At 41.6% G+C, this 26658-nt stretch overlaps 1 protein-coding gene across 2 annotated transcripts in view; it reads right to left on the bottom strand.

Annotated features, from left to right (window-relative positions):
- si:dkey-9k7.3 (circularly permutated Ras protein 1) overlaps positions 1 to 26658 on the bottom strand; it is a 53579-nt gene that overhangs the window by 18387 nt on the left and 8534 nt on the right. Inside the window, exons 2-11 of one of the 2 annotated variants that reach the window (XM_052029412.1) lie at positions 25225 to 25336; positions 17591 to 17803; positions 14968 to 15111; positions 11708 to 11806; positions 10095 to 10186; positions 9617 to 9796; positions 9164 to 9211; positions 5129 to 5218; positions 2951 to 3102; positions 1547 to 1628 (exon numbers count right to left, since the gene is read on the bottom strand). In XM_052029412.1, coding sequence (XP_051885372.1) covers positions 1547 to 1628; positions 2951 to 3102; positions 5129 to 5218; positions 9164 to 9211; positions 9617 to 9796; positions 10095 to 10186; positions 11708 to 11806; positions 14968 to 15111; positions 17591 to 17803; positions 25225 to 25300 — 1176 coding nt within the window. In that variant the 5' untranslated portion in view covers positions 25301 to 25336. The remainder of the gene's footprint in view (positions 1 to 1546; positions 1629 to 2950; positions 3103 to 5128; positions 5219 to 9163; positions 9212 to 9616; positions 9797 to 10094; positions 10187 to 11707; positions 11807 to 14967; positions 15112 to 17590; positions 17804 to 25224; positions 25337 to 26658) is intronic. The other variant, XM_052029413.1, reaches the window with a different exon arrangement.

Here is a 26658-nt window from a genome sequence, read left to right as displayed (position 1 = left end):
ATAGCAAACTGTTCAAGGTTATTAGTTGACATTTGGCATGGGTTGATTTATAAATTTAGCTTTGAATTTTTTAATTGTTCTTTAATTTTGCACTGCCACCAAATGGACACCATTACAATCAGCAACAGAGAGAAGGTAGGGTGTAGGGCAGATGATGAAGGGGAAATTGAGGTTGTGTTTATTGGATCACAGTCAGATGAGTTGGGCACTGACTGTACCCAGAAGGCCAGTGACCACATGATGACAAGACTATGCAATATACAGACCACCAGAGAGTTTGAGGGCTGCTCTGCCCAGTAATGCAGAGATCATCTAGATATATCAAGGTCACAAATGATGTTTGAGTCCACTACTGTTCTTTTCTAACACATTTCATGAAGCTCAATACATGCTATCCATGCACAGACCAGAGTTACATCATCACTATTAGCACATTAGCAGCAGCCACCTTTCGATATGTTATGATAGCTAAAGTGCAGATGGTGTGGTGGACTATCATTGAGTGATGGGTTCTCAATTGGTGCCTGGATGTAGAGCGCTAACCTGCATGATGTGCTTGTGCTTGGCCAAGTACTAGGTGGAGCCTGAGGAAGTGGAATTCCTTTTGGTTGTGAATTGATATGCGTGCACACAGTGGCATACTGCACCACAGGAAAGACAGCAATTCTCATTGAGCCGCATGTTCACTTTGAATGCTGCACTTTGGCAAGAGAGAATAAAATGTACTCAGCTCTCTGGGACAGAGTATTTTGCAGCTGTGAATGGTAAATTGCAGATGCTGCAAAATCTCCATCTCCAGCCTGGAAGAATTCTGATCTACCAGAAACTCATGTACAATGAGACATTGATACCCACTAACAAAGTAGTCCTTGCCCTGATCAGAGGCTGAAGTTGTGGTTGGAACAATGGTTTATTTCATCGAGGATGCCCTTGCTACATTGCAGGTGGCTCATACAGAGGTACCCTGAGGTTAAGGTATTGCTTGGTGAATACCCTGGTCAGCTATGGCCTCCCACTGAAAAACCTCACTCCCTCATCTTGCTCCATATACTCCCCGCTCAGCTACCCAGTGATGCTGTATTCCCAAAGGAATGACTACTAATGGGCCCAGGGATGGGAAGAATTGGTTTGTACAGAAACCTTGATGTAGGCAAAGTTCTTTAGCAATTGGCACATTAGACTTTAGAAAACACCAAACATTTCTGGGTCATTGCAACAGCCAGAAGAAATCAGGAACTAACCTACAAGTTAATGCTTAATAGTCCCTTTAAGTTGTACCATTGAGGGAAAGGTGCAGTTGTTCATGCTATTGTTTCAGAGATAAGAGAGGAGCTTAGTTGAAGCATTGATCTTCAATTTTGTTGTACTGGTATCAAATCACCATTAGATTTTGATCGACATGATTAATAAATTTAAAAGCACGGAGGATCACTCAGTCCATTGCATCTGTCCTGGCATTTTGAAGGAGCAATTAGACTCACTCCCCAGTTATTTTCCTGTAGCTTTGGTTCTAAAGGCTTTAAATTATAGATGCTACCCAACTCACCTTTGACCTAGGACTCTTTGATGCCATTGACACTGCAACAAGTGCAGCTGGACCCAGGGCAGTCGCACCTTGTTCTCTCAGCCTGTAGAGAAGAATTACAAACAATGGGTCAAATTGAAGCACCATCGTGGCTCAGCTGTGCTGAGTTACCCAAACCTAGCAAAAGTAAGCAGTTAAACTGTAATTGACTAGGAATAGAGTCATAGAGCACTACAGCACAGAAATAGGCCCTTTGGCCCATCTAGTCCATGGCAGCCTGGTTTTCTGCCTAGTCCCATCTAGCTGCACCCGGACCATAGCCCTCCATACCTCTCTCATCCATGCACCTATCCAAACTTCTTTTAAATGCTACAATTGAACCTGCATCCACCACTTCCACTGGCAGCTCATTCCACACTCACACCACTCTCTGAGTGAAGTAGTTCCTCCTTGGATTCCCTTTAAATATTTTACCTTTCACCCTAAACCTATGACCTCTAGTTCTAGTCTCACCCAACCTGAGGGGAAAAAGCCTGCATGCATTCACCCTATCTGTACCGCTCATAATTTTGTCTACCTATAATAGAAAACAATTTAAAGACCGCTGTTGGACAGTGTGTGAACATTAGTTGAAGATGTGAACACCATTGACTGGGAAAGCCCCTGATAATCAATGGTTTTAGAAGAAGACTTGTGGATGCTTACTAGCCTGGGCAACTAGAACGAGATCCAGTGCTTTCTGCAAAGCCCAATATTAAAAACAAACAAAAAGAAACTGAAAAAGAAATGATCAAATGAGCTAGATCACAGAAATAAAATAAGAGAAAAGAACAGGTTTCTCATTACAAAAACTCCAGCTCTAATATTCAATCTCTGCCAGCCTGTCGTCCAGTTCAGCAACGGTAGTGTAGTGGTTAGCGTAACGCTTTACAGTGCCAGCGACCCAGGTTCAATTCCGGCTGCTGTCTGTGAGGAGTTTGTATGTTCTCCCCATGTCTGCGTGGGTTTCCTCCAGGTTTTCCAGTTTCCTCCCACATTCCAAAGACGTACAGGTTAGGAAATGTTCTTGCTGCCTGTGCCTCTACAACTCTACCTGACAGGTTATACCAAGCACTTATCGGTGTTCACAAAGAAAGAATCTGCTTCTGTGCTGCTCTAAGTATATTTTTGTGATATTTTATTAGTGAAAGAGCACTTGAATTTTCGTAAACAAGATGAGTTCAGAGTGTCAAATTTGGAAAGTAACAAAGGGCCCACTGAAACCGTCTAGAGCATTCCTTCATATTCTGGTGGTGTCAGAATATCTCCATGAAACTATGTTGTGCTATCTTTATACTACACAAACCAATTCCACAATAGTGGCTTGCATCCTTTAATTGATTGCTTATTAACATTCAGTTGGTAAACAATAAATTCAGTACTTACTCATTGACTCTATGGCTTAGTGTTTGAAGGCTTTCTGCAATGCATCGTGGGCAAGGATAATCCCTCCCTTTTTCCTTTAGGTAGTCTGAATCCAACAGTTGATAATTACTCAGTCTTGTGGGCACCTGTGTTCCATCACCATAGATTGTTACCTGGTAACAGAAAGGGGATAGAGACCGAGTATGACTTGGAGTTTCCACGCAGGTGTTTCTTTTGGTGCATTTCACTCAGAGTTAGTGTGAGAGGCCCAAAGGATTGCAGAGTTTTAAGCATAAGTGATGCTCAATGAAACTTGGATTTCCAGGACTTATGGCTCCAGTTTTAAAAATATTGGCCTGATCTACAAAAATGATCATGTTCCCAGTCTGAATTAATCATCCTTGGGAGTTTTTGTTAATTACTGTATGCTTGTTTGTTGGCCAGAGAGGAGGCTTTAAAAATTATGTTGGATCTTTTGAGAGCAAAGGCATTAATTGGACACTTCAACTCTTAAGTAAGCCAAGGAATTTTTTTTTTAATAAAGTCAATATAAAAGAAAATGTGTTTTGAAACACTGCCTGATTGTGCTAGTTCATAGATATTCTGTTTGGTGAAATGCAAAGTAGTATGAGGGGAAAATAAGTTTAAAAAAAAATTCTCAGAAATTAGTTAGTTAGATCAGTGATGTCAAAGAATCTTTTAAAAATTAAATTTAAACCAAATAAACTTAACACCCAAAACTGAAAGTGTTTAATTACTTAATATGTTAGTATTAGCATAAGACACCAGAGTGAAGTGGTCCCATGAAATGCATGAGATTCTGAATTCTTTTTCAGATCTCAGCTTGAACCTTCACACCATCAACTGAATCCAAACAAATGTGAATATTTACTTCTCATTTAATAATTGAACCCAGAAATGCACTTTACTGGCCTCTGGAAAATATTGTTAAAAAATTGATAATTGCTAAGGACTGGGAACAAGAGATTTGGCACTGGACTATCAAATTCGGAGGTAACTAGACTAATGGTTCACTGGATATACAAGTCCAGTGCATAGTGACCAATGAACAGTCTTAGTCCAGCATTCCTGTTAACATGAGCCATTCATGCAAGCAAATCCCCATTTTAACATAAAATGGTAACCTTACCTAGCAAGATTATGGGAAGGCTGCAAGCAAGTGCAGTCAGCAGAAACTCCCGAAGTGATTAATTCATAAGAATAACAAAGCTGTTACTGTGGACGGTGTTCAATTGTGATTGGGGCTGGGGAAGCTGAGTAATTGGAGGGGACTATATTTGCACCCAGTGCTTTTACTGCACATTGCTGACACTGGGTGGCTGAAATGGGAAACTGGTCCATTTCCTAGCAGTTAAATCTTACATCTTGAGAAGTAGAAATTTCATGCAAAATCTTCTAAGCCATGTCATCTATGAGTAGAGTCAATGCACATAATGAGAAGGATCATTATCCTCAGATATCAACTGCAGGCCCATCTACACATCAGCCACTCCCATGAGACCTATTAGCACAAGCCAGGGACTTGTACTACATCAGCGAGGTGTGTGTGTGTGTGTGTGGCTCAGTGGAGCAGGAATCTACTTTCCCTCCTTGGGACAGCATATCGCAGATGAAATTTAAAGCAAACTGTCCAAAATAATGCAATCCTTTAGCTTTGTTAGTGATCTTGTTAGTGTAACGCTATTACAGCACCAGAAACCCGGGTTCAATTGCTGCCACTGTCTGTAAGGAGTTTGTACGTTTTCCCTGTGCATCTGCGTGGGTTTCCTCCGGGTGCTCCGGTTTCCTCCCACATTCCAAAGACATACAGGTTAACATCTGTGGTCCTGCTATTGTTGGCGCCAGAAGAGTGGCGACACTTGCGGGCTGCCTCCAGCACATTCTCAGTAACGCAAAAAGACGCATTTCACTCTGTGTTTCGATGTACATGTGACTAATAAATAACTATCTTATATACCACAAGACAATCTGCCCACCAAGCATGCTGCCCTCTAGTGTATTCAGTTAGGCTTTACATTTGCTCAAACTAAAGACTCACCCATCTTCTATAAGCACCTCACTAGTTTATCTGCTAGCTAGTTACTTTTTAAGCTTGCCAAATCAACAATCTAATGTGCCCATTTGTAATGTCGACCCATCCACTGTAACATCACCATTATTTCCCAAATGACACCATACCTCATCATTAAATGTCACCAAGGCAACTCGCTTCTGGGGACAAGTCTGTGTCATGTGGTTCAAAGAAGTCAAGATGGCTTCTTGGACATTCTGCAAAATCAAGAAAAAAAAATGGTCAGTTTAACAAATGATAGTTTCTACACAAAAGCAAGTCTCATTTTATAAATGTTTCAGTATCATTGAGGTGGGACAATGAGGATTGATGAACATAATAAAGTATACCAACTAGTGTGGGATGAACTCCCCAATGGGTTTGCTGCAACTTGCAGGATGAACTATTCCTGCAATTTCTGGTTTATTTTTAATGGAGCCCGGGCCACGTATGTCTTCATTGCAAGGTTAGAAACACAGCATGAGCCATGTTTCAAAAATATAATGTCTTTTACCAAAAATACATGCAACTAATGTTCTATAAACAGAAACTGAGTTGGTTACTTCTTTGTAGGCAGTCCGCTGGAGCAGAGGATGACTGGCTAAGGGCAGTCTTCCAAAACCTCACATATATTTTGCAACAGGACAGAAATAACTGCAAGTACCCACACTGTGCAAGTCAGAGGTTAAACTTGGGATCTTTTAGTCTATGTGGCACTAGGGTACCTATACACAGAGCTATTATGAAAGTTATTCATCTTGCTCTTCAATTAAAATTCAAATCCAGAAATTTCTTTTCAGCTTAATTCCTGCAATTAAAAAGACGGCTCAGCACTCACAAGGTATAATCAAATCCACCAGCTATCCCCATAGCTAAATGATTTGTTCCTGGAATCTGAGGTATCAGTGGTTTTCAAAACTTTTAGTAACAAATCGATATTCCCAGTATAACCAAATGTCATTTCCACATCAATTAGAGAGACAAAAATTCAACTTTGTTCTCTTTTTTAATTTTATTTTCAGCAGAATTTTTTTTCAATAGCTCCTGGTGTTGAGACACCATGTTGCAAATTTCAAGGACCTTGTAGCCCATTCTGCTGCGTGTAGATACAGGTCGAATAAAGACATAGGAATGAGGGAGGGTCAGATACATTGGGTCCCAGGTGTTTCTCCGCTGCAGCCTTGAAGATTTGTACGAGCCAAACCTACACACTGAACACAAATCACCAGCATCAACAGAAGCATTTTCAGAGAGAGAGCACTGGAGGCCCAGAATTATCCAAGCTTGGCACTGGGCCCTGCCAGCTGGCCAATACTACCAGGCGCTAGAGCTGCCTACTGGGGAGGTCCCAGTCACGTGCCTGCAGATTGAAGATGTTCCAGATTACTGGGTTTGGGAGCAGGTGCTGGGTTAATGACAGTGCATTTAGAAGCCTGTTGCAATGCAATGACTGCCGCATTTAACTGCCATCTATTAGGTTGCATATGAACAATCCCTCAGGGAGGTTATATTGACAATTTCAATGCCTTAATGGTTCAATTAGAACTGTATTAACATGTAACTTTGGGACTATGGGTTTCCCTCCTTGGAACTCTCCAGGGAAGTCAATACAGTAACAACTAGAGAGATTGAAGACTTGACAGCAAAATAAGCCAATAGGTCACTAAGCCTCACAGCTGCTTTCTTGCCTGGTTGTGTAAAAGTCTTTGTTTATAACATTCGTGTGGAGATATTAATTGACATCTTCATGTCATTGCATGTCGAAGTTCCACTTAGGAACCCTGATCTCAGATTAGTATTGGTGAGCTGTTGGATTGGTGAGGTTATGCTGTGTTACTCTGGACATCCAATGAAGTGAAGAGCACAAGAAGCTGCAGCAGCACAAACAGTCGGCATTGGATCAGCTCCTCCAACAGCAGCAGCCTCTTCCCCACAGACATGCGGCTGCAGAGGAGAGAGCAGATCGGTGAGAGTGGCAGCTTGCAGGGCGCGACACCTGGCACATGGGCACAGGCAGATGATAAACTTCCCAGGGGTGTAGGATCAGGTACTGTGGGTATTTGCAGTCTGTTAGAGCAAGACCTTCTGCCTAGTATGTAGTCAGACTTTACCAGTGGTTGTAAAAGTCCCAGCTGGCCTGAAGCTCTTTGTCTCCGGACTCTCCAGGAACTTGCTGAATCTTGCAGTTGACTAATTACAAATGAATAAATTAGGTGTCTGTTGGCTCGTTTTCCAGGGTGACCATTAATTGCCAACATTTCCTGTGCTGATACCACCAAGAATAACTGGGTCCTCAGGGTTATTGCCCCGACTGGCTTTCTACTGCACACACACGACAATTAAAGCATCCCTAGGTCGCCCTGGAATATTCATCAGCTGCAAAGCTACATGGTTGGTAGCAACATAGGATCTTTATATACAAGTATGTGCAAGATTCCCAGGCAGTTACCATGGTGTGTTTAGCCTTTAGTCCACCCTCACTGATCTCTCTTCAAGCTGGCTGGTTGGAGATGAGAACGTGGGTGTGACATCCAGGAGCAACCTGATAGGAGCTATATATTCTGATGGCTTGGCCAATGACAAGCAGTTGTGTCATAGGGTAAGCCATCACCATACTGAAGATGTACCGGTAGCCTGCACAGATCTGGAATCATCCTTCAGCACACTTGTTAGAATCTCAAGAGTGCATGTGGTGTCCTCCCTACAATATAGGCAGCAGCAGAGTTTGGTCTTGAAGGAATAACAAAGTTTGGAGCACAATTTCTGAGAAGGAGGAAGCAGAAGATGATGTGGCTAGTGCATCAGAAGTGGTAGATATATTGCTGCCTGGATGTAATTACGATAGCAAAGTTCACTACAGTTCCATAAATTGACCCATATGGCATCCACATACAACGATTCATCAACAGTCCCCTTCCACCAATAAAAGCAGTCCTAAGACAGCCAAGACCACCCACTGGACAACCTCAACACGTCTTATTATTCATTGCAAATAAATAAACAATTTGCCAGGCATCAACTTAAAATGGGCATAGCGAGAAAGTGGAGGAAATAAGTAAGATTTGTAAGGGTGATGATTATAATAGATATTTAAATAGTGTAATTTTATATTAAACTGGAGGATTATATTAAAGGATGACTGATACTGTGAGAAAAAGTAGAATATGAGCAAAATATATAAAATAAATCAGAAGAGCTTTTATAGGATATAAAATAGATTGGGATGAGATTAGCACAAGTAAATACATATCTCTTATAGGCAGAGATAGAAGACAAAGAAACATTCTAGAATAAGCAGGAAACAAGGATGGAGAACTCCAAAAGAGATTCATTTGTGAAAAAATAGTACTGGAGAAACTAATGAAACTAAAAGTCAACAAATCCCCAGGGAATGATGGCCTATATATACTGTATATGGATGTTATAAAGCACATGTCTACAGAAAATGATGGATCCATTGGCTTTGATCTGTCAGAATTCTCTAGATTTAGAAGGTAGAAAACATAGCTCTACAACGCAAGAACAGCAAAAGGAGAAGATAGAATCTGTAGTCGTAATAATAGTACTCTGCCATCAGTAGCAGGGAAAATGCTAGAATTTATTACCAAAGACTTAAGAAGTCAGAATATGATTGAGCAGAGTTATCATAGATTTATGAAATTAAAGTTGTATTTACAAATTTGTGACAAGATTTGTGAGGTTGTAGCTAGTAGGAACCATACACTGATATCAATGAATATCGAAAGTAAAAAGATTAAGAGAAAATGGTTGTTATATAAATCAAGAGGCTAATAGAAAATACATGATAAACTAGGTTCTTTTACTGTTACTGGTTCAGGTTTTTCCTGGGAATGTTTTCTGTGGAGCTACTGGACACCAATCAGTATGCCACCCTACTCAGCTATTTTTTAGGCAGTAATTTTTCAGGGTGTGAGCATTACTGAATAGCTCAGCGTTTACTGCCTTTCCCCAAGTGCTCATTAGAAAGTGGTGGCGAGTCACCTTCTTGAACAGCTATAATCCTTCAAGTGAGGGTGCTCCCACATCCAGGTGTTATTCTAGGATTCAGACTAGCAATGACGAAGAAATAAATGCAAGAAACAGAACCTGCAATTCTCAGTGTATCCTCCCGTCCACCCTGAAATATAACAGCAAATATGTACCTGCAGTCTTGATATATGAGTTGTTCTGAAACCATTAACAGCCTTGACCTAAAGAACAGAATCAATGATCTTGAATTAGTTTAGACATAGGTTCTGGCTAAATTGTAAATGATTTTAATGACCTCAGTTCAGCAGGATACTGGATCTGTGGTTGCTTTACCCAGGAAGTTCTCCTTTGGGAGATCTGCACAAAGTAAGTGCACATTTAGTTAGTAAGACAGTGACAAGCTTAGGTAGTTCATTGCTGTCCTCAAAACCAGGCCATTACTTTTAGTGTTATGGCAGAGCTGTACAAAAAGACCAGCTTGTCTTCTCTTGTGATGAATTAAGCAAGTACATTTGATGATAATAGAAACTTGAGATGCAATGGGGAGCTGCTTTGGTTCCTGAAGTTCCTTCCATGACATAACATTCAAGGGATTATTTCTCAGAAGCCCCAGGGCTTGTCCTTACCTCATTGGTTACACACATGCTTCCAGAGATGTCCACACAGAAGACGACCAAGGAGTCATCCACATTGATGTAATCATCGTCAAGGGGTCCAGGGACATAGAGGACATCTTGACTGTTGGGTACTGTTCTGAAGGATCGAGTGACAACATTATGCTTTTGACAGAATTCACAAGGCCATACCTGGACAGGAAAATAAAGACAGTTCAACACCTAATGAAAGGAAAGCTCAGCTAACAGAGATAACAGACAACATTACAGGAAACTTTATTCTCGGGGACCAGTAGGCTGATCCCTTAAAATGGTATACTTTCAGGACAAGACTGTTCAAACTGCACCAGTTAGAAAAGCACAGTGGTGTACTGAAAACGAGGGTATAATTTATTATGGTTCCTTGAATTATAGCAATGATGAAGTTATAAGCGATCTGGGCCTTTATGCTATTTCTAACATTCACCATTAAAGGATGCAAGGAACTCACTATGTCTGCATGTTTATGGTGAATCCGGCTGATGCTGGACAGGGCAGCTGAACAGTTCTGGCAGTGAATGGCTTCCATAGTCTGGGTTTGCACTGTAACAGAATTGAAAGAACAAGATTTGCTAATATTAATAATATTTAATCTCAATGGAGTAAAATGAGGTAGCACCTAAAATAGCACGGCATTTGAAAAGGCACATTACATCATCTGAGTTGCATTCAGAAGATGTGAGATAGAATCTTGCAAATCTTAACAGAAATTAGGAGATTTTCACTCTTGCTTAAAGCTTTGAAGGCTTTCGGTCTAGTTTAACCTAAATTTCTTATGATGTTAGTATAAATATACATGGTGTTAGGGGGAGAAGGAGGAGAGAGATAGATGCAGTAAAGACTAGGATAAGGTTTGATTGAGTTGGTTTTGTGCCAGAGGATCCTATCAGTGGAATTCTAATCATATACAAGGCCCTAGATTCATGTGTGAATTATGCATAGAAAGACCTTTTTCCTCTAGCTCTGGGAAAGTGGGGTGGGCTAAGGAAAGTGGGTGGGGGTTGGATAAGGGAGAATTAGGTGGGCTCAGTGATAATAGGTGAGGTTGGCTGGACAGATGATCAAGAGTTGAGGGGTTGCTAGTTGGCCAGGCAGGCAACCAATATTTAGTGTTTGGTTGGACAGGCAAATGGGATTTAGAGTTGATAGTTAGTCAGGCGAGCATTGAGATTTAAAAGTCAATGATCATTCAGTTATGCACATCCTAATGATAGGTAACCAGTGGTTGGGTGAGGAGAGGCAGAGAGGTACTAGGAGGGGTTAACAACATTGAAATGAAGAACAAGGTGGGAGGTGTTGGGAATTTGAAGAAAAATGCTCAATATCTGACCTATGGGGAAGATACCAAATGCCTCAGAAACCCAGGCAGCAGAACAGGTACGGTTGGGCCCCTTCTGGCTAATGCCTCAATTTACCAGTTAAGGCCTGCTTCAGTGTGTGAGGCCTCTGCTATTTTATAGGCTTTATTTGTGTAGAATATTTTGCACAACTGACATCAAGACACATGTTACAAATTGTTTGATATCACCATGCATGTCTGGAGGCCTCCGTCATATACATAGAGGACGCAGAGATGGTCACTGGTTAGGCACTAAAGGCATATAATTGGGTTTTTGATCCGATTGAATCACAAGCTGCACAAAAACACTGTGCTATGTGACAGAATTTCAAGGTCAGTGTAATTTCCTGTGTCATACCAATGAGCATGGGATAAAATGCTGACAGTTTTTAAATTAACAGTTCACAAATATGACAATAGGCCACCAAAGAAACCTCAAAACAACAGAAGCTGTTTCTTTGAGCAAATAATTATACAAAGGGTGCTTAAGATACTTCTGAGAAATATGTCGATGCACTTTATAAATACAAGCCTTCCTTCCTGTATATATGACCTAGTGATTTACAACCATGGGAAGGAGACAATTGCACAAAATATGCCAGATATGGGTAAATCTCTGTCCCCAGAGCAGATTGATATGTCAACATATCAGACATGTCTAGAATGAACATCCAGTGCTGCACCTTTTACATGCAAAAGGACAATGAGCCTGGTCATCTACTCACCATTATTGATATCTACCAACTTTCCCAGGTTAAGAGAAACCACGTTTATATTTGCTTTCCGGTTTGTCTGAGAAGTGGACTTCTTTGAGGGTGGAAGAACTGTAAGAAAATAATTGTGTTCAAATGTTCAAACATCCAAAATATTATAATTTATTATTGTCTTAAGCACCTAGTTACAGAGAGGCTAGCAATGTTAATCAGTCCAAAGAAGTGTCAGCTACAGTGTGGAGCTGGACCCATTTGGAGACCTTGTGGTCCTTTTGCTGATTTAGGAGGGGCAGCAAATTTTAATTCCTGAGCCTCAGAAGTGAGTAACTGCAATGTTGATGGTACTCACAGCAGTCATAATGTGTTGGTGGTGGAGGGAGAAAACATTTAGTGTCCCAGATGGTAACAAGCTTCCTGGGCATTGTCAGAGTTGCTTAGATAATAACATGCTCAAAGCATGTATGGGAATAATATCATTCCAGTGGGCATGAGACAGACAATCTGGTTTTAGAATAGTGGATACATGGGAGTGAATTATGGGAAGGAATCTAATCAAGGGTTGTCCCAATAGTTTGTTTTTTTATTTAAACACCAAATGCTTAGTTTTAATGTATTTTTGAATACATCTATTCTTCACATTCAGCCAAATCTAACACCCACCATATGTTTGTGAATGCATTACTGATACTGTAGGGCATTCAGTCCAAGATGGTGCAATAATGGTTTGGGCACTGATAGCAATAATATTCAAATAGATTGTTGGAAATTAGGAGTAACAAGAAAATAACGGGCAGAATATTTTTGCCCAATGGATAATCAGATTTTACTGTGTTACAGAGAAAGGTCTGTGAAGTAAACAGTATATATTCAAGGACCTTTTAGTTGATATGTTTAGAAAACACTTGAAAGTGTTGATCAATCAAAATGGACAAACTTTTTCTATATACATTTACAGAGGGCATTAGCAGCAATGCTAGCATTAATTGCCTGTCTCTAATTGTTCTTGAGCAGTTGGTGGTGGGTTGACTTCTTGAGTGGCTGCAGCCTTTCTGTTGAAGGTACTCCTATAGTGCTGTTGAACAGTGAGTGCCAGGATTTAGTTGCAATGACAATGATGAAACAGGGAAATGTTTCCAAGTCAGGATGGTGTGTGACTTGGTGGGGAACTTGTGAGGGGTGGTATTCCTATGACTCTTTCCCCTTGTGCTTCTTGATGGTTAAGGTCATGGGGATTTGCAAGGTGCAGTCAGAGTACCCAAGGCAAGTAACAACAGGGGATTTTGTAGATAGTGCACACTGTGATGGAGGCTAGTGATGGAGAGAGTGTATGTTTAGGATGCTGGATGGATTAGTAATTCAGGTAGTTGCTTTGCCCTGAACACTGTGGCACAGCCAGTAGAATTGGGTTCAATCCTGACCTTCAGTGTTTGCACATTTTCTCTGTGACTGCATGGGTTTTGCAAAGTGCTCTGGTTTCCTTCCACGTCCCAAAATCATGTGGATTGGTAGGTCAATTGACTAGTGAAGTTGCCCCTAGACTGTAAGTGAGCAGTAAAATCTCAGAGGGGGGTGAAGTTGGGGAGAATGTGGGGAAAATAAAATTGATTAGGATAGGATTAATGTTAAAATGGGTGCTTGATATTTGGCGTAGACTGAAGGGCCTGTTTCTGCGCTGCATCTCTCTTTGACTCATGAGTGTCGTTGGAGCTGCGTTCATCCAGACCAATGGAGAGTGTTCCCTTGCACCCTTGACACGTGCCCTATAAATGGTGAAAAGGCTTAGGGGAATCAGGAGGAGAACTATTCTCCAGTTCTTGAAGCTGCATAAAGCTGGTCCAGGTAACCTTCTGATCAATGCTAGCCTCAGGGCATTGATTGTGAGGGTCTCAGTGATGGTAAAGGCACTGAGTGCCAGAGGTTAGTGATCCGACTCTTCCTTGTTGGAGAAGGTCATTGCCTGGCACTTGTGAGGTATATATGTTCCTTGCTACTAATTAGCCTGTGCCTGAATGTTTTCCAGGTATTGCTGCACAGCCATGGTCTGTTTTATTTCCAGAGAAGATGCAAGTGGAAATAAATGTGTGGTCATCAGTGAACACGATAATGACTGAAATGAATGTTAATGCTGTGGAAACAAATCTGATTTTAAAGTGACAGCTAGAAGCCTGAGGCAAGGATGGGTGTATCTAGATCAAAGAAGAGGTTAGTAGAATGTTTCATCTCAAGTTCTGAAATGAGGTTTGCCACAGACAGAAATCTGCAAAACTAAGAAACTTAGTGACTTATGCTGAATGTCATTTTAATCACCATTTACTCCTTTTCCTCCTTATGTCCTGAAAAGCCCAAAACTTTGCAGGTGGTTTCACAGGTATTTGGAATCCTACGTTGCATGGGCCAATGTGCTGTTTTACACACATTAGTCAGTTCAGTACGTGCTCCAGTTTTTTTGGCCTAAGGTGCATCAAATTCCAGGACAACCTTGCCCTCATTTGTGTTCCACAGGTCTGCCATTCCAAGTGGAGCTCACTGGATAGTGATGTGGAGCGAGTCCGTGGCCGAGTTCCTTTATAATCCTTCACTCCCAGTTTAAGTAAACTGTCATGGCCAAGATTTATTATGATGCCCTCCATTGCTGAATGGCCTGTGAATGGTCTGTCTAGAAACATGTTATATAGGATTCACATTGAAAGAATCATCCTCAGTGTAAGAGGGACAGTTAGTTTATTAGGCTCCCTGAAAGAAAATAATAAATTGCTTAATGTTCACTGATACTGTGGAATCCTTGACATAAATACTGGGACCTTCCTTTGTATTAGTGCGTCTTAATAAACATTTGAAATACAGGTCGTCCCCAGGTTACAGCGGGGTTCTTCTTGTGAACTGTTCGTAACCCAAACAGTTCACAAGAAGGCGCAAACCAAGTTCCCAGGCAGCAGAAGATGCCTGCAGTCCCGCAGCAACCGGCACATCCATCCTGCCCATCTCCCAAATGCTCATTTGTATGTACAGGCTGGACATAAATTGGGCATTCAGAAGCTGGGAAGGACCTGCAATCTGAACTTATAGTGGAAAGATTGGCCTAATCCTCCAAACAACCAGTTTAATTGAAAGAAAGATGGTGTTAATTCAGTCATTGTTCCAAGGATGACCCAGTGTGCTTTTATGCCAATTAATTATTCTTAAAATTCATCTCTTGTTATGTAAGCATATAATTTGCAGTACTCAATCATTTTAAGAAACAAAATATTCTGATTGAACATTAGCTTACTTACCCCGCTTGGGCCTCCGTGGAGGGAGCTGGGGATGTGAGTGCAATTTTGCCGGTAGAGTTGTGCTGAGCTGATGTGTAGTGAAGACGTTCGGCCTCTCGATACTGAGGCGTGGAGGCAGAGGAGGAGCCTGGCTGTCTTCATTATCTGATACCAAACACAATAAAAGGGTTCAGAACTTAACAGAAAACAAAAGAAAGCATGATATGCATGGCTCACAAATCTCCTTCAGTGGAGGAAAATCTATCATTCTCGCTCAGTCTGGCCTGTATGCAACACCAGACATAATCTGTGTGGTTGATTCTCGTCCTCACATTGACATACCTTCCATTGTGTTGTGTGACATAACAGATGTGCTAAATGGGATTGACTCAAACCCGGGCATCCATGAAGCGCTGTGGTCAATCAGCAGCAACAGGGATGAGCACTACCACAATCTGTTACCTCATGGCCTAGCATATTCCTCACTCCACCATTACTAACAAACCAGGGGATCAACCCTGGTTCAATGAAGAGTACAGAGTAGCAATGTTAGGTACAACACTGGGCATACCTAAAAGTTTTGAAATACTAGCCTAGTGAAGTTGCAATGCAGGACACGCATGTGCTAAACAAAGAAGCACCATACAATAGACAGAGCTAAGCAATCTCACAACCAAAGGATCAGATTGAAGCTCTGCAGTCCTACCGCATCTAGTCATGAATGGTGGAGGATAATTGAACAGTTAACAGGAGCAGGAGGCTCCAAGATTATCAGTATCCTCATCGATGGTGGGGCCCAGCATGTGAATGCTAAAGGCTGAAGCACTTGCAACCACATTCAGCCAAGAGCACTGAATAAACGATACATTTCAGCTTTCACCCGAGGTCCTCTGCATCACAGAAGCCAGTCTGCAGCTAATTCGATTCACTCAATGGATATCAAGAAATGGCTGAAAGCACTGGATACAGCAAAGACTATTAAAGTGATATTAAAGACCTGCACTCAAGAACTAGCAGTGTCTCTGGGCAACCTGTTCCAGTATTGTTACCTGACAAAAGAGAAAATTGCTCAGGCATATCCTGTTCACAAAAAAACAGGACTAATCCAATCCAGCTAATTACTGCCTAATCAGCAAAATGATGGGACTGTCATCAATATTACTATCAAATAGCACTTACTCACCAATAACCGACACACCAAAGACCCATTTGGGTTTCACCAGGATCACTTCACTCTGGACCTCATAGTCTTAGTCCAAACATGGATCAATGAGATGAATTACAGAGGCAAGGTGAGAATGATTGCCCCTGACATCAAATGTAGCATCAAGGTGCCCCAGTAAAACTAAAATAATAGACATTAAAGGGAAAACATTCCAGGATTGGAGTTAAACTTCACACATAGGAATATGTTTGTAGTTGTCAGAGGTCAATCATCTCAGCCTCCAGGGCATCATTGCAGGATGACTGCTTTGTCCAGAATGGTGTTGAGTTTCTTCAGAATTGCTGGCACTCAACTCAGGCAAGCAAATGGAGAGGATTCCTTCATACACCTGATTTATAACTTGTAAATAGTGGAGAGGCTTTGGGATGTCAAAAGGTTGCAGATACCCAATCTCTGACTTGTTCTTCTATTTATGTGACCAACACTATTGAGTTTATCCAGTTCCTGGATGCCACACTTGTACAAAATATAATACACTTCTTGCCTGGGCAACTCTGATACCATTTCCCAAATGCACAACTTCTACCATGAAGAAGGTTCAGGTGCATGGGAGCATCAGTCCCTGTAGATTTCCCTTCAAGTTGCACACCATCCTGACTTAGAAATATATCATTGATCCTTCGTCATCACTGGGTCTAAATTCTGGAACTCTCTACCCAATAGTACTGTTTGATTACTTTCACCAGAAGGACTAGAGTGTTTCAAAAGGACCATACCACCAATATCTCAAGGGCTATTAGGGGTGGGCAATAAATATTGGCCTTTCCACAATGCCCAGATGCTGAAGATGAATGACATGAAAAGCCTTTTCATTATTATTGTCTCTTGCAGCATTTCTCTTAAGTTTCTTTCCTGAAATCAAGTGCTGCTTACACTTGTCCTCCCCCCTACATACACACAGAATTGAATTCAAGGCACACTGCACAGTGTGTTTGCTAACTTAAGCTTTGTTGCTCTTCAAAACATTCCCTTACCTAACCTCTGTTGTCTTTGGTTTATGTAATTTAAATGTTTATAAGATATAAGCTTGACCTCCCTTAGTCAAGATTTTCTCCAGTACCTCACCATTGTAAGATTAGCTATTAACAGTTTTGGAAGCAGCTGCATGGTACAGTCACTGAGTCGTACTTCATCTTTTCCATCCTCCTCCTCTTCCTCCACGAGCCTCACATTCAGCTTCTATTTGAAACATGGTGGCTCCCTTGGCAGACACTGTAAGGCAGATCTAGCAAGTCAAATACTCCCTGCACTCTATTCTCACCACTGAGAATGGTCCACGTCAACGTGACAAAATATGTCTAATCTTAATTACCCAACCTGACAAACTTCCTCTCTTGTTCCTTCCTGATTGCTGTAAAATAGAACCACAAATCCAGCTGTTGTACATAGATAGACCAGGGACCAACAAGAAGGTTTTACCTCGCAGCTGTGTTGTCCTGGCTACAACAGGAGGCCCTAGACTCTTTGCTTGGTTCCTCCTGTGTGCAGGTTTTGGCACTGTGGCGTACAGACATTCTTTCCCAGCTGGAGATGATACCAGGAAACGATTGTCGTATTCATGAACACTGCCTTGGCTCTGTGCTGGTGGAGGTCTGAAGCTTGTGCTTGAATAAGTTTGATTTTCAACAGGACCTGAAATAGAAGTCAGTTTACTATGTCTTTGAATAAAACAAGAGAAAACTTATACACTTGTTAACAATATTTTAGTGTTTTTCATGGGTTGGGAGGTGTGTTAATTCTGCATACAACAGTGGGCCAGAAATTCCATAGCATCCACATTATACACAGTTAATGGCAGGACCCTTAACATCTTTGATGTACAGAGGGATCTTGGGGTCCAAGTCCATAGCCCCCTGTAAGTGATCACACAAGTTGAGAGGCTGGTAAAGAAGGTGTATGGCACGCTTGCCTTTATTAGTCGAGGCATTGAGTTCAAGAGTCAGAAAGTTATGTTGCAGCTTTATAAAACTCTGGTTAGGCTAGATCTGGCATATTGCATTCAATTCTGGTCGCTCCATTATAAGAAGGATGTGGAGGCTTTGGGGAGGGTGCAGAAGAAGTTTACCAGGATTCTGCCTGGATTAGAGGGCATGTGTTATAAGGAGAGGTTGGACAAACTTGGGTTGTTTTCTCTGGAGCTGTGGAGAATGATAAAAGTTTATAAAAGGTATAGTTATAGCAGACAGCCAGTATCTTTTTTCCAGGATCAAAATGTCTAATACTAGAAGGCATGCATTGAAGGTGAGAGGGGGAAGGTTCAAAGGAAATGTGCAGGGCAAGTTTTTTTTGCACACAGAAAGTGGTGGGTGCCTGGAAATCGCTGGCAGGGGTTGTCCTGGGGGCAGGTACAACAGGGGCATTTAAGATGCTCTTAGATAGGGTCATGAATATGCAGAGAATGGAGGGATATGGACCACATGCAAGCAGAAGGGATTAGGTATTATTAGCTTAATTATTTCAGCACAACATTGTGGGCCCAAGGGCCTACTCCTGTGCTGTGCTGTTCTATGTTCTATCTGAAGAGGCATGTTAACAACAGTGCATGGGGAGCCCACACCAGTATTGTGCAAGGACCCTCTGCAAGATAAAAGGAATATTCAGGAGGCCCAATGCATCAAATAGAAATCAGGCCTTGCACACGCAGTGTGAAAGTTGGCCTTTCCCCTACTACCCCCATACTGGACGAGCAAGAATGGGGGGTGGGGGGGGGCACACCTTGCACCGGGGACAATAGCAACTGAAGTCTGAGGGAGGCTTTAGCCTCTTTGGAGAGGAGAGCTGGTGAGGCATTAGGCATGGAATGGCAGTGATTGTCTGCCAGATGACTGGCAGTGAGAGTGCCAGGAGTTGGATAGGGGTGGTTCAGTCGGACATGCACTTAAGATACAGCAAGGAGGACCTACTAGTGCATAACACTGGATGACTTGGACTTCTCAGCCTTAACTCTGGAATTAAGTACTGCCACATTGCAAGTAGCCTGCATGTCACTGGATTGAATTTTGCAAAGTGTGCTACAGGCACAAAGTACAAATTGGTTTCAGATAAAATTCACCTTTCAGTGAACAAAAATGTTGCACTATGCGAGGGAACTTCGAGCCCAGCACTCCCAGTTTCAGGTTTGAGTAGAAGCCAAGCAAAGCTGCCTCTCCTCATTGCAGCACTGTACCCAAGCCTGTGCTTTCAAATCATTCAGCACAGAAGCAGGCCCAATAGCACTTTGTGCCTGTGCTGGCTCTTTGAAAGAGTGATTCATCATGCCTTACTTTCCTTTGGAACTATAGATCTATTTCTCACTTTTATTACCCTGTAGCCTCTCAGAGCCACAAGTCCCAGAGCCATAGAGTCATAGAGAGATACAGTACAAAAACAGGCCCTTTGCTCACCAAGTCTGCACTGATCACCAAACACCCCTTTGCACCAATCTTACATTAATCCCATTTTTAAATTCTCATCATCCCCCCAGATTCTACCACTTACCACACACTAGGGGCAATTTACACTGGCCAATTAACCTACCAACCCATAGGTCTTTGGGAGGTGGGAGGAAACAGCACATCCAGAGGAAAGCCATGCAGTTACAGAGAGAATGTGCCTATTCCATGCAGACAGCACCCGAAACCAGAATTGAACCTGGAGTTTGCGCTGTGAGGCAGCAGCTCTTTGGAAGGCAAAGACCAAGCCAGCTGGAGAACCGAGATATACCAGGATGATGAATGTTCTCCTGAATTTAACAGTAGAACCAGATTAGAATTTTGTTTTTAAACCTTTTCCCACACTTTACAGTGCTGCTATAACTGCTGTAATGATTGGAGTGGCCTGTGCACGTACAGAGTGCATGTTCCAAAGGAAGGATCAAGCATTAAATGACTGAAGGTTGCTGCCTTTAAAAGGTTATAGAATGGCCATCAAATGGAAGGAGATTGCATGCAAGGCCATAGCTGAGATGGTGAACATTTAGTGCTTGTTGTGATTAGTGAGAATGGGCAAGTGGAGAGCACATTGGTGACATCTGGTTATTGCTAATGGGCAGACTGATTGTGATGATGAATTGTCTGGGGAAGTACAGAGAAGATTAATATAACATATGTCTAATAATGAAAGAACGAGATGTCAGGAAACCTATGTCTCCCCTGGGCAAATGATCTTCTGCGAGGGTGTTTGCCCACTAAATATGTTCCATGGTTTAGTGCCTGAAGCTTCTGTAACTGCCATGGAACTGCCAAGGACAAGCCAGGGAACTACAGGCCGGTCAGCCTCAAATCAGTGGTGGGGAAGATACTGGAGGGAATTCTGAGGGACAGGATCTACCAGCATTTGGATAGACAGAATCTGATTAGGAGGAGTCAATGTGGCTTTGTGCATGGGAAGTCATGCAAGTCACGGGAAGTCAAATCTCTTAGAGTTCTTTGAAGAGGTAACCAAAAGGGTAGATGAGGGTAGGGCAGTGGATGTTGTCTATTTGTACTTTAGCAAGGCCTTCGACATGGCAGGCTGGTCTGGAAGGTTAGGTCCTATGGAATCCAGGAAGAGCAAATTAGGTGGATTTAAAATTGGCTTGGAGGTAGGAAGCAGAGGCTGATGGTTGAAGGTTGTTTCTTGGAATGGAGACCAGTGACTAGTGGTGTGCCGCAGGGGTTGGTTTTGGGACCCTTGTTATTCATCATTTATAGAAATGATTTGGATGTGAATGCACAAAGCTTGATCAGTAAGTTTGCGGGTGACATGGAATTAGGAGATGTCGTTGATAGTGAAGAAGGCTATCGTAGATTACGGGGGGGGGGTGGTGGGGGCGGAGGGGTTCTTGATCAGTAGGGAAGTTGGTTGAAGAGTGACAAATGGATTTCAATACAGATAAGTGAGGTGATGCATTTTAGGAAGTCAAACCAGAATAGGACTTATAGTATGAATGGTATGGCATTAGGGAGTGTAATGGAACAGAGGGACCTAGGAGTACAAGTGTATAGTTTGTTGAAAGCAGTGTCACAGGTAGACAGGATGGTGAAAAAGGTGTTTAGCACACTGGCCTTCATCAGTCAGGGCATTGAGTATAGGAGTTGGAACTTTATGTTGCAGTTGTACAAGTCATTGGTGAAGCCACAGTCGGAGTACTGTGTACAGTTTTGGTCACCCTGTTATAGGAAAGATGTGGTTAATCTGGAAAGAGTACAGAAAAGATTTGAGGATGTTGCCAGGACCAGAGGGCCTGAGTTACAGGGAGAGGTTGGCCAGGCGTGGTCTTTATTCCTTGGAATGTAGGAGAATGGGGGACAACCTGAGTGAAGTGTTTAAAATTATGAGAGGCATAGATAAAGCGGATGATAACAGTCTTTTCCCCAGGGTAGGGGAGTCGAAACCAAAAGGGCATAGATTTAGGGTGAGAGGGGAAAGATATAAAAGGGACCAGAGGGGCAACCTTTTCATGCAGAGGGTGGTGAGTATATGGAACGAGCTGCCAGAGGAAGTGGTTGAGGCAGGTACAATAGTAGCATTTAAGAAGCACTTGGATAGGTACATGGAGGGGAGGGGCCTGGAGGGATGTGGGCCAAATGCAGGAATTTGGGACTAGCTGGGTGGAAAACTTGGTTGGCATGGACTAGTTGGGCCAAAAGGCCTGTGTCTATGCTCTATGACTATGAAAGTTGATACCACTGCAAATTGACCGTGACATGGTCCTTATTTAAGTTATTCTGATAAAGGATTGCATTAGATTTACAACAGATAATGATTTCAACAACACACAAGTTGCAATGCCTGTCACAAATGTTCTGCAGTTGCTTATTGCAGCGGAAACAAGCCCTGAAGTCATTGAAAACTCTCACCTCCTTTGTCTGGTTAGTAAATTTTGAGCGTGGGGGTAAAACAGGAAGACATTGTATCACACCTGCTGATGCAACCTCAGAAAGTTTTATCAACAATCTTTAAACATATTTAACCACAAGTGTAATGTTACTCTGGCAATGACTCTAGTGACAAGGGTGGAAGTTCCACTTTTAACATGGGTTCCTAAATTTTCCAGCCAATCTTTTTCCTTCATTTAATTTTCTTCCCTCCTTATCTGCTATTTAATGACTCCAGAAGGCCTCCACTCATTCTCCAGGCACGAACCTTGACCATGACTGTTTGAAGGTTTGGTCACTGATGGAATAGTGACAAGAAAATTAGAGATTCTGGTCCAGTGAAGATAAAGTTCCATTCCTCGGGCAGGATGGTGTCAAACAGTGAGCTCAAAAGAATGGAGTTCTACTGAATAAAGGACATTTGTTATGGCTGATTTCAAAATACTTACCTGGAAAGTGATTTTACTGGAATTGAAACTGAATGTTGAAATCCTTGATAACATATATCACACAATTTATTAGACTAAGAGAAACCAAGAATTTAAGTACATCAGTTAAACTATTGGAATAGCATCATCACTCTTCAGTCTTCATTCTCGTGGTTAGATCTAGTCAGAGCTATTCCAATCAGAGTAAAAGGACTCCACACTGTCACAAAACACACTAGATGGTTTGCTTAAGCTTCATGTTTTGCTGCCATGTTGAGCGAAGTAGTTTCTGGTGAATACCCATAAAGTCAACAGTTTATTAGAACACAAGGCCAGAATGAGAAAAGTCAGCCAGTAAGATTTTCCTCTTTAATTCAATTATTCCCCATCCTATGAATGGGAGAGGAAATACCTAACTAAGAACTGGCTAAGTAATATTTGCAAGATTTTATAAAAGTCACCTCACCAGCAGAAAATCTGACTTCAAAACACTGGAAACATTCAGCAAGTCAGGCAGCATTTGTGGAGAGAGAAACAGAATCTGATTGATCTTCCAACAGAAAATCTGACTGCTCTGGCATGATTTCCTGCACTGATCTATTTGGGACCTGCTGCATTACATTAGTAAGAGTAGAGAGAAAAAAAAAATCAGAAATTCTTTCCCCAGCACAAGTAGCCCTCAGTTTGCTAAACACATGAAAATTTCCACCAACGTCTACCCGCAACTCCCCCCACCACCCCCAAAATAATTTTGCACTGTAATCTTCTTTGCCCCGTCAAGGTGCAGCAGCAGATGAGAAACAATGATGTGCTTCCCACAGAAACCTGGCCAATTTTAAAGGTTATCAGCATCTAATGATAACTACTCTAAAGATTGATACAGTCAAAAACAAAATCTTTCACAAATTGAGCCTACACATGTGGTTGAAGCCACTTTCAGACTTTTTTTCAGACAGGGGAGAAAAAAACTCATAACTTTAAAATCTATAGAATGTGTACTAAATCTCAGGTGTTTGAAGGTGTTACTCTTTTTAAAATCAATAATTTACACTAAAATCTCACATGTGCTTTGGGTCCTTAGATTCACTGAAAACGTTGTAGTATATTGAATGTGAACCTTTATCTTTATATATCATTATATTCCATGTAATTCACGTGAATAATGGACGTGATCCCTTATCACACATCAGTTTCAAGAGAAACGTAGGAAGCAAAGTCAACCAATATACATGCTTTTTTTTTAACCTCACAAAAGCTTTTGACTGTCAATTGAGAGGAACTGTGGAATATCATTCTCAAACATGGTTGCCTGCAAAAGTTGGTCTCCATGTTACACCTGCTACATGACAGCATGCAAGCTGTAATCTCAACCAATAGGTCCATAATAGACCCAGTCTCTTTCTCACTGCAAGTACTGACCTCACCTCCAACAAGATTCTCATTGGAGTGGAGCTTATGTACAGAATAAATAGGAAACTGTTCAACCTATGTCACTGCCACTCCGTAAACAAAGTTACTCCAACCTCGGTCACTGAGCTGCCATATGCAAATGACGTTATGCAGAAGATGAGGCCGAGTCTCAGATCATTGTTGATGCTCATTCACTGAAGCATGCAAAAGAATGGGCCTGAAACTATACATTGCAAAACAAAGATCAACCGCTCCCTTTGCGTAACACTGTCCACTAAAAATAGATATCCATAATGAGACCTTAGAAAACATGGACCACTTCCCATATCTCGGGATCCACCTCTGAATGATGGCAGACATTGGTCATGAAATTTACCAGTGAGTGGGAATAAAAAAATAAGAAACTTTTTCCACAGCACTAATGGCCTTCAGCTTCCAAACGTATAATATTTTCACCAACATTCCTCTCCAAACAAAACTTTTACACTGTAATTTTACTTTCCTTCATCAGGGTACGAGAGCAGATGAGAAAACTTGACATGTTCCCTAAAAAGTCCAAGCCCACCTCGCATGTCATCAGCATATAATGATCTAATCACTGCTTTCTAACATATTGACAAGGTCAAAAGTGAAAACAAATTGAGCCCTCACACTGTGGCTGAAGCCATTTGTCCTATAGGCAGTGGAATAAAGTTCATAACCTTAAGATCTGCAGTAGTCAAAGTAGACAATACTTTGAGCTCTGAGATAGCAAGAGATTTCCAGATGGACAGAGGAAACAACTTACAGATGCTTTCAAAGTATCCTTAAAAATAATGTAACAACCTCACCGACCCATAGCCGGTCAGAATGGAGGAGCACACAGTTGACATTGAAACATAGACTCCATTTATGTAGAGCACACAGAAGCCTCGCATAAATAATAATGGAACAGCCCATCACCTCCCAAACTACCTACCCAACTGCCCCCAACAAGCACCTCCTGCCCATCTGTGGCAGAGGCTCTGGTCTCACATTGGCCTCATCATTCATCTCAGAATCCGCAGAACAGGAGTGGAATCAAGTCATCCATAACCCTAAGGAACTGCCGAAGCAGAAGACAAAAAGATAGACCAACAATCTCCTCAGTTGTGTGATAAATAGAAGGTTATTGATATGAAGATGGAATAGATGAGCAAGAGGTCAGATCACTGAGTATTCATTCCCTACCTGCCCAAAGATGCCAAGCTAATTGCAAGAACCCACAAATTGATATCAGTTACCTTCTCCTCACAGAGGATCTTTACCTACATGTCTTAGCATTGCATGTGAGCTATTTATCCACAGAGATATTAGGAGACCAGAATAAATGTACTTCGATGATCAATGATGCGCTTACCGTATGCCCTGTTTCTGCCATTTTTGGAAGTTATGCTTTGAGAATTGTATACAATGTGACTGCATGCAAATTCCATGACTTCAGCTGACCATCCAGTTGGTAATGATGTGACCTAAAGAAAGAAAGGAAAATGAACACCGGAATCACTCCTCTATAGTGACTTAACTGCTCACTATATAGACTCAAACTTGGTGGATGTCAGCTTATTGAATGGATGTGTTAGGGATTGTTTCATTTGGAAAGGAAACCACTTAGAAGGTAATCTAAGTGGATTTAAAAATTATGGAGGGAATTGAGAAAAAGTTAATACGAAAAGTAAATGTTTACCCAGTGTCATAGGACATTTCAGAAAGCTAGGAGTCATTAGGAATGCAAATGGAACTTTTTCATTCAATGAACAGTTAGACCTCGTGAACATGCCACCTGGAAAATATATTGAAATGAACAGTCTAAGTGGACAGAAGAGACAATTGGATACACTTCTGGATGAAGAAGGGATTGAGCATTTTGGTGGGGAGGAATCAATTGTGTTTCTTTTTATTGCAAACAAGGTATTTTTAACCAACTCCCTTTTGTCATTTAGAAACAGGTTTATCATTTCATGCAAGCGTTGGCAGCACTCATGTTCTGGAACAGTGACCTTTACATGTCATGCACCAGTAAATATCCCCAACACATGTCTACTGCATTTTTGCAACCACTCTCTATAGAATTCTGCACATCTTTAGAATTAGAAAGATTTTAAAAATATGATAAGAAACATTTTGTCAATGCACATTCAGAACAGAAACAGACCCTTCAGCCCACATATCCATGCCAATCTTTTTGCCCATTACACTTATTCCATTTGCTCATATTAGGTCTGAATCCTCTGATGCCTTGCCTGTTTAAGTGCATGTCTAATTATTGCTTAAATGTAGTAATTGCATCTGATTTCACCACCTCCTGTGGCAGCGCATTCTAGATTTCAACCACCATGTAAAAAACTTTCTCCTCAAATCCCCTTTAAAATTCCTTCCTCTCAGTTTAAGAGGGTGTGGATTTATTTTTGATACCCATCTCACAGGAAGAAGATCTGACTATCTACCCTATCCATGCCTTTTATAATTTTATATACCTCTATCAGATCACCCCTCAGTTCCTTCACTCCAGGGAAAACAACCCCAGCCAATCTAATCTCTCCCTATAATTAAAATCCTCCAATCCAGGTGACATCCTGGTGGATCTCCTCTGCACTCTCTCCAAAGCAATCACATTCTTCCAATAGTATGGCGAGCAAAACTGCACACAATACTCAAAATGTTTTGTAAAGTTCCAACATAACGTTCCAACTTTTATATTCTATGCCCTAAGGGTAGTTGGGACTGTTGTCAACAATGGACAAACGGTTGTGGAGGTAAGACAGAAACCAAAGAAAAAGGTCTGAGTTGAACA

This window comes from Pristis pectinata, chromosome 14 (genome assembly GCF_009764475.1).
Source record: "Pristis pectinata isolate sPriPec2 chromosome 14, sPriPec2.1.pri, whole genome shotgun sequence".
In the NCBI taxonomy this organism is placed as follows: Eukaryota; Metazoa; Chordata; class Chondrichthyes; order Rhinopristiformes; family Pristidae; genus Pristis; species Pristis pectinata.
The sequence above is the reverse complement of the archived record's forward strand: the minus strand, read 5'-3'. Positions and strand labels throughout refer to the sequence as shown.